General features: G+C 42.7%; 1 protein-coding gene across 1 annotated transcript in view; it reads right to left on the bottom strand.

Moving 5' to 3' along the window:
- Positions 1–15,862, bottom strand: part of LOC148363157 (uncharacterized) — a 43,097-nt gene extending 27,235 nt beyond the window's left edge. Inside the window, exon 1 of the mRNA XM_088340737.1 lies at positions 15,637–15,862. Within this exon, the coding sequence (XP_088196863.1) occupies positions 15,637–15,688 (52 nt within the window). The 5' untranslated portion in view covers positions 15,689–15,862. The remainder of the gene's footprint in view (positions 1–15,636) is intronic.
- Positions 15,863–18,606: the final 2,744 nt, after the last annotated feature.

The following is an 18,606-nucleotide window of genomic DNA, read 5'->3' as shown; positions in this document are numbered from 1 at the left end:
AGTCCATAGTAAAAACCAGAGCAACCAGTCCCATCATGTGACAAAAACACGTCTCCCTGCATAATCCAGACAAAAAACTCCGAATTCATTAGGATTATGAAGAAAAGGACATCCCTTTTTTCATGATTCTCATGAAAGATGCAGCTGTTGCGTGCTCATGAGAAAAGTAGAGCAGAAGCGGGGATATCAGCCAAACTCCAAGACCCTGAGGGGGAATTTGATTCTTTAGAGAGAGAGAAAAGGAGATATTTTTGCATCAATTTGTTTTTGTTGTGTCCATGTTGTGGGGAAAAACAGAGATTCCCAACAAATGAGGTGATTTCCTTTAATTATTTTGATATATGATAGCTATTAATGTGTAGGGATAACAAAAAGCACCTTGATAGTCTGAGTGAGGTATTCTTCTTGGCCAAGCCATGTTTGCCATTCGGAACGCTACCATGTCACTCGCGTCAGGGTGACACGACACACTCTTCTGTTCAACAGCAGGGCCCGACAGCTTTCACAGGTTTGCCCCTCCCGCATCATACAGACGCCCTGCCCAACCCTTAGAACACATCTAAACATCCCACTATCCTTTTACAACACCTCTCCACTCATTCCTATCACAAACAAGAGCTCGAGCTTCCACTACATTTAGACCTCTTTCCTGCAGTGCACTCATCCTTTCATCTTTCTTTCACTCAATGCTAACACATCAACCATCCTTTTCGTCATCATCCTTCCGATCTGCTCACTCAGTCGCTTTACTTCCACATCCTCTCACATTGAGTGACCCTATAACTAGGGTATGCGAGACCTTTCCGAATTGCACGGCGAGATCGGACACTCGAAAACCACTTTACTACTTTTGCGATGATTTCCTTTTCCGGTCCAATAGTTTGCCTTTGTCACGACCAGTACAGGAGGAGGACCCAGATGCGTAACGTTACTCACAAGTTTATTGAAATATAGAGGAAAGGCAGCACCAGCGATCCGGTGCTCGCTGGACGCGGGAAGCAAGTCGCTCACGGGATCGGAGCGTGTTCCGAATGCGAAAGTGGATCTTCTGGAGCGGGAGATCTGGCGTAGTTAGACGGAAAAACAGGCCGTTAGCCAGGATGGGATATAAGAACGTGGTCGGGGTCAAAAATCGTGTCGTAGCCGGGACGGGAGATCCAAACGTGGTCAAGATAAAAAAAAACCGATTCAGGGTCAAAAAACAGGTCGTAGCAGGAGACAAACGGGGAAATCAGGAACGAACGAGTGGAAAACGTGTGACAAAACGGGACCGATGGGAGTCAAAAATGCTTGCCCTGTGAAAACAGAGGTTCGCTGACGGACTGACAACAGGCGAGTGAAAGGACTGAGCTTACATAGAACGGGGAACCAATCAGGTAACCCGCAACAGCTGGCGCCAAACAGCGGGCACAGGTGAGTGTAATGAGTACCGTATTTTCCGCACTATAAGGCGCACCTAAAAGCCTTTAGTTTTTTTCAAAAGCTGACCATGCACCTTATAATACAGTGCGCCTTATTTATGGATCAATATTAAGTCGCAAAGTATTGCAACTAATGCAGCAGCCGCCGACTAGATTTTCCCCCGAACGCCAAGTAGTCCGCGGTGTATGCTGGGATTTATTTACCGGCGTTTCATTGGCTAACCAATGTGTCAATCATCATTTGAATCGATCACTATTGGCTAAAGTTATTCGGAGGTAAAGGGGGCGGATCCTTTTCATCATTTACAGGCTGGCATTGGCTAAAGCGGCAAAACAAAGCCTGCAATTGGCCGAAAAATATGAATGTGAATCACTCGTTGGGTTGACGGCGTAGAGAAAGCATTTTTTAATATTCTGTATTTGTAAATATTTTATTCTCCTGGATTTACTACACTCACGGATATAAGAGGACCATGGTTGCACGTTATTATTGAACACAACGACTTCGGTGAGCTACTCCGACTATATATTTTCCCTGTATCTTGTTTCAGACTGAACTCGATGTTTCTGTTATAAGCGGTGCAGATAATGGATGGAATGGAGTGTCTATTTTTAAATTAAACTCAATTCCAAGTGTTTATTGCCATATGCACAGTCAAGTTGCGAGTGAAAAAGAAAATAGAAACTAAGGAATGGTTGGCATTTCTTGAATCCCAAGACTTTAACCTTTCCGAATGATATTTGAAACGATGCATTTGAGTGACATCGTACGGACACCGCATCCGCACGTGTCTACGACACGTATTTGCTTCTTTGCAAGCTTTGGGAATGTTAAGGGGGTAATAAGTTTGACTGAATCATCTGACTGTTTTGTCGACGTTCCCATTGTAGCGCCTTATAATCCGGTGCGTCTTATGTATGTCAAATATAGGACCAAAAACTATTTTTTCGGGGTGAGCCCTATAACCCGGTGCGCCTTATAGTGCGGAAAATACGGTAATCATGACAGCCTCACTGTTTTCCTCTTATCCTTCCTTTATCGTGGTTGTTCCTGGCACCCATGTTCAAAAGCAACGCAAAAGCACAAACTAGGGAAAAAATACATTCGAAAATGACGTACCCCTTCACTTATTGACGGTCCGGATAGAAGTGGCACTAAAGCTAGGCTAACTCGCGCTGCCGACTGCATCTCGGCTCCATCCGTTACGCCCCAAATCTCATTCGATTCGACTATTTTCGGCTATTTTGGTCTATTTTGACTCTGCTATTTTTGGTTGAGCACAGAATTCCGTGTTGAGCATCGAAACATTTTTTGCGCACATCAACCGATCTGGTTAAGCATTGAGGCGGTTGAGGACCGGGGTACCACTGTATTGGTCATCGTTATGGAGCTCATAGTTATTACTGACACAATAACTGATCAAAATGGTTAAGTTAATTTCTAGTGGCTCTTTTAAAGGCTAAAACGCGAAAGGTCCCCTGTTCGAGACTTGATGGAAACATATGAGAGGGCTGGGCGCCACCAGGCTGTACTTGTCACGGTTGCCATGGGGCCCAATTGGCCCCGCCCGTGTGACGCCAGCTGCGGCTCATTGACAGATTGGCTTTCCGTCTTTCTAAGCTCAGCGCTCTCATTTTTCGTTGGTCAGTCAGTGTGTGACTGACTTATAGGCTCCGAAACGGATAAACCGATTTTCCTGAAAATTTGCGCAGTTGTGCTTTAGGCTTCTGCAAGTGTCTTTAGCTAGGTTTTGTGCCAAAGCACCCCCAATAAATACTAACAAAATCAATCGAAAGCTTTCGTTGGGTCTCTACTGCTCCCTGGCGGCCCAGTTGGGTGTTGCAGCTTCAAACCACCGACCACTCAGGGCAGCTGAATCGAAGCTCCTTCCGGCCCAGCAACATCAGGCCATTTCTCTTGTATAGAATTTTTTAATGTCGTCTCCCTGCAAGTGTTAATGCGATACCTGTGCTATTTCTCAACCCTTCTATAATGATAAAATGTTAGCATTAAGCTATCAGACAGTACTGAATAACAACTATTACTATTGGTGTGATCTACACAGCACAAAGATCAACATTTTCTGGACACTTTGTTTCTTTTTTGTATGTACCTCACTGTCCTTGATAAAGTGGCTAGCGCCATCTATGGCTCTCTCTCAATTCACAGAGGACCGACAAAGACGTTCCCAAGGACGATTGCGAGTGGGGACGGTGCGTAGGATTAATTAAAAGTCTTCCAGATCTAATCTCAGCTCAGGGGATTCTTGTCTTTCTCGTTGTAATTATTTTTCTACCTTATTGTCTCGGCCAGATGTAAAAAAAAATCCATCTGAATCAGGCGTCACATGTCACTAGCTGGTACTTACATAAGTGAATTCATTTCCACATTGCAGCCCCTTAAGAGGCACACGAGGCGGACGAGTTCATGGGCAGTTTGGAAAGTCACGTCAGAAATAGTTGGCCGGCAGGGCCTGCAAGGCTCCCTCTACTGGCCCAAAAAATACCCATATGTTGTCCATGAATACTTATTAAATAATTACAAATGATCATCCTCCTTTCATTCCTTTGCCCCCATGTGTGCTGCTTCCAGATGAGTGCTTTCATATCCAAGCATATAACCCATCACTTTTCAGCCATTACTTGTTGCCAGGGTCAGTAATCTGCTCGGGAGGCCTTCACAAAGACTTCTGAAGGCTGTGAGACATAAAAACAGTGTTTTATGCAGCTTTTGGTTAAGCCAATCAGATTCCGAGTGAGTGTTTAACTGCATTCTGGCGAGCCTTGGTAAACATCACTGTTTTCACAAACAATGATTGACCAGGGGGCGCTACATGAAGTTCCACAACAAAAAAATGAAAGAAAAACTTCCCGTGTACATCATTTTTGCCCTAACTTGAATTAAAACTTGTGCCTGATATATGACAAGAAAGGCAAGACTTTCAGCATTAACTTTGGTAGCAATAAAAATAACTTCTGGGTGTAACTGATATGCACAGAATTTGTTGGACAAATCAAAGGAGATAGATATGTGCACAGAAAAATAAGGTTTTTAGTGAGCAAAAAGGGGCTACATTCCTACATGATGTTGTATTTTGATGAAATTATTATTAATATTTTATATGTGTTGCAGCTGTAGCTGCAAAAATGTTTCATAGCCATATAATAGTGATTGAGGGTTGGATTGATTCAGCCTACTGAAGGCCTAGGTGTGAAATACACGGAATGCCATTGGGTTTAAGCGGGGGCATATCAGGCAATGCAGCATCCAAATGCTTTTTAGCAAACTTCAGATAGGGCCTGGACATGTACTAGTGTAATCAGGGAGGCACTTCTGGCTCGCCAGTGATTAGGCAATTGCTGGGCCGTAGGAGTGAGACAGAGAAGTTAGGCGCGGGTAAACATGAAGCCAGAGGCAGACGAGATCGAAAGCGGACAGGACAGGCAGGATCGATACCAGATATAGGATACACGAGCAGATACCAGACAGGATCGGAAAGAAGGTATCGATACCTGATACTGGAGCAAGATACCGGACAGGACAAGACAGAAGGGATCGATACCGGATACTGGAGCAAGATACCGGACAGGGCAGGACAGACGGTATTGATACCGGACACTGGATACACGAGCAAGATACGGGACAGGGCAGGACAGACGGAATCGATACCAGATACTGGAGCAAGATACCGGACAGGACGGGATGGACGGGATCGATACTGGATACTGGAGACTGGAACAAGATACCGGACAAGGCAGGACGTACGGAATCGATCCCAGATACTGCACACACGAGCAAGATACCGGACAGAGCAGGACAGACGGGATCGATACCGGATACTGGAGACTGGAGCAAAATACCCGACAGGACGAGACAGACTGGATCGATACCGGATACTGGAGACTGGAGCAAGATACCGGAGAAGGCAGTACAGACGGAATCGATACCGGATACATGAGCAAGATACAGGATGGGACAGACGGGATTGATACTGGATACTGGAGACTGGAGCAAGATACCAGACAGGACGAGACAGGTGGGATCGATACCGGATACTGAAGCAAGATACCCGACAGGACGAGACAGACAGGGTCGATACCGCATACTGGAGACTGGAGCAAGATACCGGACAGGACGAGACAGGCGGGATTGATAGCCGGGTACTGGACACGCGTGCAGGATACCGGACACAGTCAAAATACAAGTTTTGCAAGTGCAGAGGTTCATTAACGGACTGACAAGGAGTGTATGAGAGCACAGAGTTTCAATTATTTATTATTATTTTAGATATATTTGTGTATAATATGTTATTATTAATATGTTATATTGCCCTACTCTTATTTTGGAAATATGTTGCTGCTAATGTTGCTCTACTACTAATTGTGCTATTGTTCTGATGCACTAATAAGAATATAATTGAATCTTTAACTGAATTAACTGTTACTTTTGCTTTTATTGTAGTTGCTTTTTATAACCTAGGAGATTTAAAGAAAATAACGTGCTCAGAGTAGAACAGTTCAGAACAGATTTTTTTATCCTCTCCTGTTCTCTTTGCAAGCTCATTGATGTCCTCTCACATAGTTTTGAGTATTGAATAAACGGTAATCTTATCATGCACTTACAACTTAAGCCAGTCTCCAAGCACTACCATGCAGATATTTGCCTATTTGTCCTGAAATGTTTTCACTTATAAGTGTCTTTCTCAGTACTCTATGTTGTTATCAATGACAATAAAGACAAATTAAATTCTAACAACAGTGGTGAGAAATACTCCCTCACACGGGGCACCAATAAAGCCTGGACTGCCGCTACCGATGTGAAGCCCCATTTATTGCATTGGTAAGTACACTAATGAGCGTGCACACGCTGTATTCTATGCTAGGAGGTCATGCATAATGTACTTTGAACCTTTGAAGTGAGCGCACTAGTGATAGGGTACTGCTCATAAATACGCCAGGCAGTATTCGTTGCAATAAGAGGGCAGAGCGGCGGATTGAAGGCACAATAAACAGAAAGGAAGAGGAGGGACAGGAGTAAAATATCTGGAGAATGAAGTCATCCGTTGCACCCAAAGCTCATAAAATGACGTAAAGTGGTGCTCCTTGCAGTAGATGATCGGCATTTCATGAGAGGAACATAAAATGGGTCACCGGAATGAATATGTATAGCGGAGCAAGCTTTTGTTGGGCCTCATTAAACCGGCGTGCAAATAAACAAAAATGTGTCTTCATACATGAGGAGATTATTCTCCACTTTGCCTGATGCGCGATTCCGCAGGGGCAATTTGAATAGCAAGAGAAAAAAGCTGGAGACCAAACCGGGCAGCGCTAATCCATTTGATTGCAAATCAGTGCTTTACACCTGACACAGACGACATCTTTGTCTAGATTTTGCATCACCTGAGGACAAAACTGGAGTACCAATCAATAAAGAAGACCCTCAGAATACAACCAACCAACCAACTGAATTGTAATTGTAATAATAAACAAAAATAAAGAGACACATTAGCAATATTCATATTTTGCGTGTTTAAATCAAGAAGCAGGATTTAATCAGGAAAAACAGTTATCGTGCATCTCTAGTTTAAATGCTCAAGATTCAAAATTCAAGATTGTCTTTATTGTCATCACCCTAAAAATGGCGAAGGAAATTTTCTTTGCAAACTCGGAGTACAATGTTGATTCATTTGAGAAAAGTGGCAAATTTTTATCGGCGATTTTCTTTCAAAAGCCCCGATTTGGCCACAGCTTACGGACCCTAGCTACGGCGGTGCCCTTATTAACGATGTGAATCAGCTGTGCCCGCTCCTTTGGCACCAACTGCCTCGGACTCTGATTGGCTCCCTGTCCCTATTTATACCCACTCCTATCTGTTCCCTTTAGTCAGTCCGTCTGCGGACCCCAGTTAACACCAGGCAAGCCTTTTTCCACCTTGACTCCCACCTGTTTTTTGCTCCCGTCTGTCCCCTGGCTTCGACCCGTTTTTGATCCTGACCACGTCTACTCTCCGGTCCCAGCTTTTGACCTCTTTTGTCTCCGACCACATCTACTCTCCTTTCCTGGCTTACGACTCGCTTACGACCCCGACCACGTTCTTGCTCTCCTGTCCGGGCTAGTGACCCGTTTTTCCGTTCCCGACACCTCCATCCCTCGCCACAGAAGATCCACTTCCACGTTTAGAACGACCTGCTTCCTACGTCCAGCAATCACCGGATCGTGGGCGCAACCCTTTCTCTTTCTTCCAATAAAACTTGTGAAAAACGCAACGCAAGTGGGTCCTGTCTCCGTTCTGGTCCTGACAGACGGCTCCCAAGAAAATTGAGTTTGAGACCCCCAGACTCATACATGCTGTAAGTGTATAGAATGCGCAACGCCAACACACAAATAAATACAGTAACTATTACTGTGGTTTTATTGCCATGTTTTTTATAGTCCAATGCTCCTTATATATTGAAAAATATTTTTGGAGTGTGCCCCTTATAATTTGGTGCGCCTTATAGTGTTGAAATTACGGTACATCAGCAATGTGGGCTAATTATGAAGGGGTAGATTTTAGCTACTTGATCCCCACAGAAGGCCTCTCACTGAGGAAATTGGGTTCCCATGCCCGGAGATACAAAAAAAGAAAAGAAAGGGGGGTGGATTTTGCCTCGAGGGCCCTCCAAGATTTGTTTTTATCCCCCGTGAGAAACTCACAGCTGTGATGTTTTTACAGTGTTTTGCTACTCACACAGGCACTAACTTTAGTCTCGGGGGAGCACCAACCGAGAAATTCAGTTGGTGCCCCCTGTGGGGGCACACTGGAAAGGAGTGCGGGAATAGAGGAGGGCAGGCGTGGAATGATGTAGGTTGAAGCAGGGGAAAAAGGTTGAGTTTAGAGCATTTGTGTGTGTTTTCGTGTGCGTTTTCGGGTGAGTAGGCGCATCGGAGAGCTGTCGAGTGGGAAAGCAGGCAGCCGCTTCGTGCCTCGTACTCGTAGGAGGTGCGATATGCAATATGGTGGCTGATAGCCGCAAACCACAACAAACAGAACGGCAATTTTGCGCTTGACTGCAAAACTGCAGCATCCAAAAGTGGCCAGCAGGTGGGGCTGGGTGCAATACAAAAAAAAATACAGTGACAAGTTGTATTTTAGAGCCATACCATATATTTTTAGACAAAATTCTACAAAACCGCCAAACCTGCTCCCCAGACAAAAGCTAATTATTAAATGGTAAATGGTCTGCATTTCTTTAGCATCAACAAAGACCTCCCAAAGCGCTTTACAATGTGCTTCGCACTTATCCATTCACACACACACTCACACACCAATAGGGAGTCAGCCATGCAAGGTACCTACCTGCTTATTGGGGGCATTAGGGATTCAGTGTCTTGCCCAAGGACACTTCGACATATAACACGGAGGAGCCAGGAATTGAACCTGCGACCTCTGAGCTAATGCCGCCCGGTAAGGTGCATAATGTTTTATAATTGTTGATAATATATCATGGAAGGAAAAGGAAATCTGAAGAGCCATTTGGGAGCCGAAAGACCGGCTCTTCTCATTGAGCCGAACCAAAAGAGCCGGTTTTCTAAACCGAGCTGTCTTTTTGGGTGTGACCTGTAGGGCGCTGCAACGCTTTACATGACAACGCTACAATGACAGAGAGCAAGCGTGCCAGCGTCATTTTCCTGTACTTTTTATCACTTTTCTTGATTAATAGCCTGAGTTCATAGAGTCAAAACTGCCAAGAAACATGGCAACAGCAACAATTTCAAGCATTTTCAAGCACTTCACTGGGGAATAGCCTGGCACACAAAAAAACTATTACGGTAACTAAATTATTTGCGATGAGTATCACAGTAAACTCAGTTTTATTGCCATGGTTACGCTCCATAAAGAACTCATCTAAGGTGAAATCTGCGAGAATTTTTTTAAAAGTTATCATAAAATACTCTTCCTTTTTACTGTCTCAAGCATTTGCTTAACAAGCAATTTTTATTTAAGTGCTTTTTGAGAAAATCTATGAAATAATAATATTGCCAGAGCCTGTGTCCAGTACCATTTACCACTTAAAACTTCTCTCTCTCCCTCAGTTACTTAAGAATGTTTAGGCTCATTTCGACTGTCATTTTCGACCTGAATAAAAATTTCAAAACAGAGGAGCTCTGAGACCGGGACGGCTGATATAATAAAAGCAAATCAGATAGATAGAATGGCCCAAGACCATTAAAATGTCTAAAAACTAGTAAGAGCACCTTCAAATCGATCCCGAAACACACAGGGAGCCAATGCAGCGATTCTAAAACTGGTGTAATGTGATCCCTCCCTCCGATCCCCGTAAGCACACGTGCTGCTGAGTTCTGTAATAGCTGCAGGGAATCAATACTTTTTTGGGGAAGACAAGAGAGCAGGGCATTACTATAATCCAAACGAGAATGAATAAAAGTATGCATCAGTACCTCCGTAGGAAATGGGCCGACTCTGGCTATAGCCTTAAGATGATAAAAAACGATTTGAGTTATGTTTTTGATATGTAGAGTAAAATTGAGCTCGGAGTCTAAAATGAAGCTGTCAGGACCAGAACGGAAACAGGACCCACTCGCGGAACGTTTCTCACAGTTTTATTGGGAAGAAGGGAAAGGATTGCACACACGATCCGGTGATCGCTGGTTGCGGGAAACAGGTCACTCTGAACGCGGAAGTGGGACTTCCGTGGCGAGTGATGCTGGTGTTGGGAACAGAAAAAAACGGGTCAGTAGCCGGGATAGAAGAGCAAAAACGTGATCGGGATCGGAAACAAGTCGAAAGCCAGGAGAGGAGAGTAGACGTGGTCGAGATCAAAAACGGATCGTTATTCGGGATGGGAGAACAGAAGTCGTTGAGAACAAAACAGATTATAAGAGCAGACAAACAAGAGCAAAAGACAGGACAGGCAAAAAAGGGCTTACCGTTTAAAAATAGAGACCAACAAAAGGGGACCGACAGGACAGAGCCCAAACACTGACAGGGAGCCAATCCCTCAACAAGCTGCACCCAGCGCAACCCGGGCGGGGCCACTTAGGCGCCATGGCAACCGTTACACATGGGTGGGGCCAATTGGGCACCATGGCAACCGTGACAAAAGCCTAAGTTTTGAATGTAATCTAGAGGTCTAAAATCTTGTAATTTTGGTAAAAAGTTTCTGACTTTCAGGACCAATAAGTAAAACCTCTGTTTTGTCCTGGTTGAGTTGTAGGAAGTGTTTTTCCATCCATGACTTGATATCTGAAATGCAATTTAGTAGGTTATCTGTCGGATTTGTGTCATCAAGGGACACGGTAATGTAGAGCTGGGTATCATCAGCGTTACTATAAAAGTTGACTCTGTGATTCCTGATGACATCCCCAAGGGGAAGCATTTACAGATTAAAAAGTACTGGGCCTAAAATTGAACCCTGGGGAACCCCACATGTAATTTCATGGTTTCTGGAGGAAAATGCATCTATACTAAGAAATGTGAGGTCTGTGAGGTAGGAACAGGAACAGGAACCAGTTTAAAACAGATGCCCACCAGGTTCCTTATCATATTTAATAAAATGTGGTGATCTACCATGTCAAAGGCAGCACAGCGATCCAGTAGCACCATAACTGTGTGTTTATTAAAACCCACATTATACCTGATATCAACCAGACTGAAATTTCTCTGAAATGCTGTTTTCTTCCCCCCCCAAAAAATTCAGCTGAATAAAAAACAATGTTTCTAAAACTTTGCTTAAAACAGGAGGTTGGAAAATGGACGGGAATAATTAAAAATGCTTAAGTCTATATTTCTCTTCTTCAGATGGGGCCTCAACACCGCCATTTCAAGGGCGGCAGGGATAACGCCCGCCTGGAGAAAGCAGTTAACTATATTTTAAATCTGTTCCTCAAAGAATCCATAACATTTCATTAAAATAGATAGATGCTTTTGCAAGTGCTTCTGGGTGTTTAAAAATGATCATGTGGTTTTTCATCAGAAAGTGTCTCCACAAAGAACAAAGATTGCTTAATGAGCTTCCATATAACGAATTATTTAGCAATTGACAGCCAAAACGGGTCTGTTTGTGCGACACCTTGATGTAAACGAATTTAAACATGCCACAACTGGCCTCGTATATATCTAAGTGTTGATTGTTAGCACTAGCTGCTGGTGGTGAGCCATAGTCTGCAGCCAGTTGGCCAACATAATAGGCTAGAAAAGGAAACAGTGGAATTTACAAGAATCACACAATTCAGCTGTCAAAGGCTCAAAGCAGGAGCAAAAATCAATAACAACAACGGCCAGCCATAGCCTCCAGCCAGGTGGCTAACATGAGTGGCTAGAGAATGAAACAGAAATGAAAATAAGTGGCAGCTGTCTGAAGGATGAGCCCAGTGCCCAACACATTTGCTGAGCGGTGTGCGTTAAGCGGCCGCTAAGTGGTAAAAGCACCATTGGGACAAGCAAGCTTCGCAAAATGGTCATTCAATCTCCCATAGTAGTAAGATGGCCGCCAAACAAGTCAGGTTTTTCAAGTTGTGCGATAAAGTTACACATTTATAGACTTAAAATCATGTCTATGGGTTATTTCAAGGGGGGCACGGAGGCTGAGTTGTTTGCGCGCCTGCGGCACAGTTCTGAGGTCATGGGATTGAATTCTCCTGTGCGGAGTTTGCATGTTCTCCCCATGCTTGTGTTGGTTTCCTCCCACATTCCAAAAACATGCATGTCAGGTTAATTGGCCGGTCGAAATTGTCCCACAGTGTGAATGAGCGAGTGAGTTGTGTGCCCTGTGATTGGCTGGGAACCAGTTCAGGGTGTCCCCTGCCCACTGCCCGAAGATAGCTGGGACGGGCTCCAGCACCCCCGCGATCCTACTGTGGATAAACCTTGTTCGCAATGCTCTCCAACCAGCATTCCAGAAGCAAGCCGAGTAGTTCATCGTGCAAGCGTCTCTCAGCAAATCTAGCAAAACTCCATCCGAGCATCTCCTCGCTCGGCCATGAAAGAGGAAAACATGACGAAGCGCGTCGGAACGGAGGAATTTCGTCATCGGCGTCGAGAAAAGCTCGCAACGCGGAACCTGAGGCAGTTTTTTGCAGACAGGAAGAGGAAGTCGCATGCTCGCTGGGTTATTGACCCCCTCCAGTTTTTGTTCCTGTGCTTATAAACATCCTCCTGAGACAAACGGTCTTGGAGAAGATTAACTACCCTTATTCCCTCACCAAAACAACATCATACGATAAACCCCCGGGATACGGCATCCCTGCCTTAAGACGATTTACCTGTTTTTCAACCCCTCTTAACTGCTTTTTCACCACTATATAACATCAACGACAAAATTATTTTGTGTGACGGGTTAGGTCTCCAAGATGTCTGTCTGCTATTGGTCGACGTCATATCGACTGCTGGTCTGCCATTGGTTTGCATCGCAGTATCATGAAAAGGCATATACGCTTTTGGCTAAACTCCCTCCCACAATGCCTTTCTTACTCTTTATTTGGTTCAGGAGAGCGTTGTAAAATGTGAGTGAGTGATACAGTACTGTAGATTTTTTTACTATTTCTGGCTATGGATCCCAAGACTTGCGGTGATGCTAAAGTAAGAAGCAAAATCATTATAACCATGGAAACCAAGCTTTCCATTATCAAGAAATATGAAGAACGCACAACAATCTCTTTACTGAGTTGCGTGGCCTTAACCAATTGACAATCAGGACTATTGTTAAAGGTTGTGTCTTTAACTACTTACTGATGCCGTCTGCTGGCCTAAATCATCATTGCAGCCCCTGTCACGGGAGGCGAGTACATGACTTTCTCGACCGTGCTCAAAAAATATCTTATTTTTTCTTTTTGGGGGTTTGGGTTTGCATTTGGACTGTACTTGAGACACTCCTTTTCTTACTTTCACCATTTTAATCCTAGAATAAAAGAACAACGCGAGCACGTGTGTGAAATCACTCTAAAACCCATCACAACAGACTCCCGGCCCCAGCCCCCTTGCCTTCAGCATGATGTACGTAGCTGGAACACCAAGGGTAAAAGTAAGCTAACAGCAGATAGGCTGGTTGGGTAAAAAATATAAAGGCTCTTTAAACTCAGTTGGGCATTGTTTCCAGATACTTAATATAGAAAATATTTCTGCAATCAACTTTTCAAAGACAACCTAAACTACACACCCCACTTTTGAAAATAAGCTAGGAAATTTGCTAAGAGCAGGACCAGCTTCACAAGTCATAGCTTAAAAATGTGTTTTACTTTAAATCTGCTTTCTTCTCCTTTGCACCCGCCCACTAACTCTGTTGTGCCAGTTTAAGTCACGTCACTCCAGAAATAAATTAAATTTCCCATTTATTTTACACGTATAATTGTTTACATTGTTATTTAATCACATATTTAACTTGCTAGCTGTTTGTCATAGAACAAACGCACAAACACAGATTTAAATAAAGCAATGGGAGAGAAAATAGGCCATCGGGGCCTTGTTCAATCCAGAACAAAAACAACAGGACCACGCACTTTCACACAATTGGCCACTTCGCCTTGGTGACAAAAAAAAAGCCTTTTGCTTAAAAAAAGTTGGCGAACCCTGATATATAAAATAGAAAAACATTCGAGCAACAGATTAAGCGGCCCGAGTAAATTCATTGTTTCTTTTCTTTTTTGCTTCTCTGGACGTTTACAAGACATTCCGCAGATGTTTTAGACATTTACTAAGACAATTTGAACACTACTTCCAATAATTACCACGTTGTAATAACATAGTAATAGCAGCATAATAACATAGTAATAATATTGTAATAACATAGTAATAATATTGTAATAACATAGTAATAACATAGTATTAACATAATAACTTGTTATTTTAGAAACATATGGTACTTCTATCCATTTGCGCTAATCTGCAACAAAAAAAGTGTCTCTCTGCTGCAAAAAAAAGTTGGTGACCTCGATATAACAAATAGAAGAAAAAAAATAAAAAATAATCAGCATGTTTTTTCCCCCTTTTTTCTTTCTCGGGAAGGCGATGTTTACAAGATATTTGGCGGATGTTGTAGTCATTCACTGAGCCTATTTGAACCCTAATAATTACAACCTGGTAATGACCTAGTAATAACCTAGTAACAGGATAGCTACAAAAATACAATAGTAATAACGTAACAACATAGTAATAACATAGTAATAACATACTTATAACATCATAACTTGTTATTTTGGAAACACGTGCTACTCCTAGGCATTTGCGCTAATCTGTAACAAAAAAGTGTCTCTCGTTTGCAAAAAAATGGTGACCCGATATACAAAATGGAAAAAAACACGGTGAGCAACAAAGACACCTTGCCTTTTTCTTGGGAAGGCGATGTTTACAAGACATTCGGCGGATGTTTTAGTCATTGACTGAGCCTATTTGAACCCTAATAATTACAAACTGGTAATAACCTAGTAATAACATAATAATAGGATAGTAGCAACAGTAATACGATGGTAACAGTAATAACATAATAACATAGTAATAACAGTAATAACATAGTGATAACATAGTGATAACATAATAACTTGTAATTTTGGAAACATGTGGTACTTCTAGCCATATGCGCTAATCTGTAACAAAAAAGTGTAGTGTAGTAATAGGAAAGTAATAACATAGCAATATCATAGTAAAAAAAGAGATAACTTGTGATTTGTGGAAATGAATTTCATTTCACTAACACTAACAAAAAAATAGGCTCTCTGCTTCCAAAAGTTGGTGACCCCCGATATAGGAAACAGAATAAAAATACGGGCAGCAATTAAGACAGAGAAGAAATTCGGCATTTTTTTTGCCTTTTTTGTTTCTCAGTAAGGCGATGTTTGCAAGATATTCGGCGGATGTTTTCTTCATTGACTATTTGAACCCTAATAATAACAACCTGGTAATAACCTAGTAATAACATTGTAATAACATAAAAATGGCATATTGGAAATGCCTTTTACTGGTAGTAACGAAAACTTCACACGATAATGGACGCCACACCATCGCTTTCCTCTCCAACGCCACCAAACGCATCACACCGTCATAAACTAGGGAACATGTACTTGCCAGTGTTTCGGCTCCCTGCCAAGCGTCCTCGCACGTGTGCCAGCCTCATCCACATGAGCGCTAGCATAAATCGCGCCCCCTCCCCCACCTCAGCACCTGACCCCCTCTTCCATCCCTCCCGGCTCTAAAAATAACCAGAAAACGACCGGCGGGTACCTGTGGCGTCCAGAGCCTCCTCGATGAGCGGCGGTAAGCGCAGTCCGTCCATCGGCGGCGGGATGGGCGCGTGGGCGACGGTCACCGATGCCGCTCGCTCGCCCGCGCCAGCTGAGAGAGAGAGTGAGTAAGAAAACAGGCTACATGCAAGCTGCAGCTGGAGAGGAATGGGGATGCTGAAGGAGGGGGAAGATGCCGCTCCCGACGAGGCGAAAATCCGCCTCCCTGCTCTCTTACTTTAGCTTGCTCTCTGCTCGCAAAACGCCCCCCCCCCCTTCCTCCCAGAAAGGAGTCGAGTTACTGCATCGTATTTCTGTGCTCAATTCTTTATATTTATAGTGACGCAGGCACTCATTTTGAACGGATAAACAGATTTGAAAAGGGGGCAAAGTATGTGATGGATACGAGTTGTAGGGAACGTTTTCATTTATCTTTTAAGGCATATTTATCTATCAATTTATTTATTCATTTTCTTATTTGTTTATTATTTATTTGCTCTTTTACGAGTATTATTTTGTATATCTTTCCACATATATGATGAGAACAAAAACGCCATTATCAAAGGGAGGTTTTTATTGAATATCCTCTCTACATCTCCATAATTTGAAAATATTTTGATTCTCTATAAAATTAATAGCATAATTTGTTTGTGTCTCCTTTCTGTAGCTACATGATTAGGATGAAATTTGATTTCTATAGACGTAGTCGCCCAACAAAGTTCTATAATTATGATATATTTTTATTTTATATGGAAGCACTAGCACAACTTGGTCGTGTTTCCGCTCTACGTCTGCCTAATTACAACTTATTTTTTATTTTCTCCAGGAGTAGTAGCACAACTCAATTGTAACTCCTTTTTACCTAATTGGAATCTATTTAGATTTTCTATCGAATCAGTAGCACAACTTGGTCGTGTCTCCTCTCTACCTCCCCTAATTATGACAAATTTTCTAGAGAAGAAGTTGCACAATTTGGTCGAGTATCCTCTTTACATTTCCATAATTAGATAACATTTTGATTCTCTATAAAATTTGTATCACAATCTGGTTGTGTATCCTCTCTGCCTCTCTGTAATTAGCATTCATTTTGATTAGCAGTAGTAGTGGTAGCATAATTTGGTTTTGTCTCCTCTCCACCTCTGCATAATCAGGATAACGTTTGATTTCTTTCGACGTAGTAGCACAACAAAGCTGTGTTTCCTCTCCATCTTTCTTTAATTGTGATATATTTCGATTTTCTATAGAAGTAGAATCACAACTTGGTCATGTCCCCTCTCTTCCTCTTCTTAATCATAATATAATTTGATTTTCTATAGAAGTAATAGAACAACTTGGTTGTGTAGCCATCTACCCATCTGCAAGTAAATATATTTCAGGGTTTTTTTATACTGAAGAATAAGCACAAAGTTGGTTCCGTCTCTTCTCTACTCTTGATAATTAGAATATATTTTGACTCTTTATAGAAGTACTAGCACAACTTGGTCGTGTTTCCTCTCTACCTCTCTCGAATTATAATATACTTATATTTTTTTAGAAGAAGTACAAAGCTGGTTCTTTCTCCCCTCTAGTCTTCATAATCAGAAGATATTTTGACTCTCTATAGAAGTAGTAGCACAACTTGGTCGTGTCTCCTCTCTACCTCTCTAGAATTATAATATATTTACATTTTTATAGAAGAAGAAGCACAAAGCTGGCCCTGTCTCCCCTCCATTCTTCATAATAAGAATATATTTTGACTCTCTATAGAAGTACTAGCACAACTTGGTCGTGTCTCCTCTCGACCTCTTCATAATGTGCAGGAGGCACTGGAGATCTTGGGCATAATCAGTCACACGCCTCAGGCTGTAGTGATTAGACTGCCTTTTGATCCTTAGCCAGTACATTGAGTTTTGTTTAGTTTTTACAATGTTTTTTCTGACTTCTAAGATTTGCTCATACTTTTGGCACACTCGCCACCTGCGAGTCAAATTGGCTTTGAACTGTAATAACGACTTCCGGGAGGCTGGATGTCCTCGTAACTCACTAACCGTCATAAGTATAAATCCCGGCTAGGGTTTCCCCTTTTTTTCTGTTTTGTCCGGGCTCCTAATTCACAACAGTCGCATTCAGCCAGATGTTTTCCAGCTGTTTCAATTTTCCCACTTCATTCAACACAGCAAACTGCTCTCCCTGTACGCTTTGATGTTTTTCAGCAGCACAGCCAGTTCGTCAGTCTTATTTGGTAGAGAGTTCACATTTACCGCCGTCTCCGAGTGCGTCAGAAATCAGAAATGCTAAGAGTGTCTCAAAAACGGTCCAAAGAAGACTTCCAGCCTGGAATCTGGAGGGTCAAGAGTTCAGAGTGGGTGGTGGTGAGGTTGGCTTCTCGCTGAGATCTCCATTCCTGCAAAAAGGATATTTGTATCAGTGCGCTGTCACACAAAAGGAAGTGTGTGCACGAGCACTTCAGAAAGAGGAAATGTTAAAAAAATACAAAAAAAACTTCAGATGAAAGATGTGTTATTATCTCAGATAGATAGAGATAGAGAGATAGATAGATACTTTATTCATTCTCGTAAGGAAATTCACACTTCCAGAAGTATCCTTTTGTTGTTTATAAACAGATTAACAGGATGGCCTTGGGGTGCTGTGTTGTAGTTTAGCAACAGCGGACTGGATGACGTCACACGCTAGGCCAAAAGTTCAACGTCCTTCCACTAGATGGAAATCTTTGTGTACACGGTTACACCACCTCGTGTTCACGTAGATAGCGAATCCACCTCCTCTCTGCTTCCCGCAGGCTTTTGTGTCTCTGTCTGACCTAGCAGCACTGAAGTCGGGTAGCTCCAGGCATCTCCGAGTATCTCCGGGTAGCTCCACGTTTGTGTCCGGGATGCTAGACTTGAGCCACATTTCCATAAAACACAGCAAACTGCACTCCCTGTACGCTTTGATGTTTTTCAGCAGCACAGCCAGTTCGTCAGTCTTATTT

This window comes from Urocampus carinirostris, chromosome 7 (assembly GCF_059441175.1).
Source record: "Urocampus carinirostris isolate Australia breed hairy pipefish chromosome 7, RoL_Ucar_1.0, whole genome shotgun sequence".
In the NCBI taxonomy this organism is placed as follows: Eukaryota; Metazoa; Chordata; class Actinopteri; order Syngnathiformes; family Syngnathidae; genus Urocampus; species Urocampus carinirostris.
This window is presented reverse-complemented; position numbering and strand designations above follow the sequence as displayed.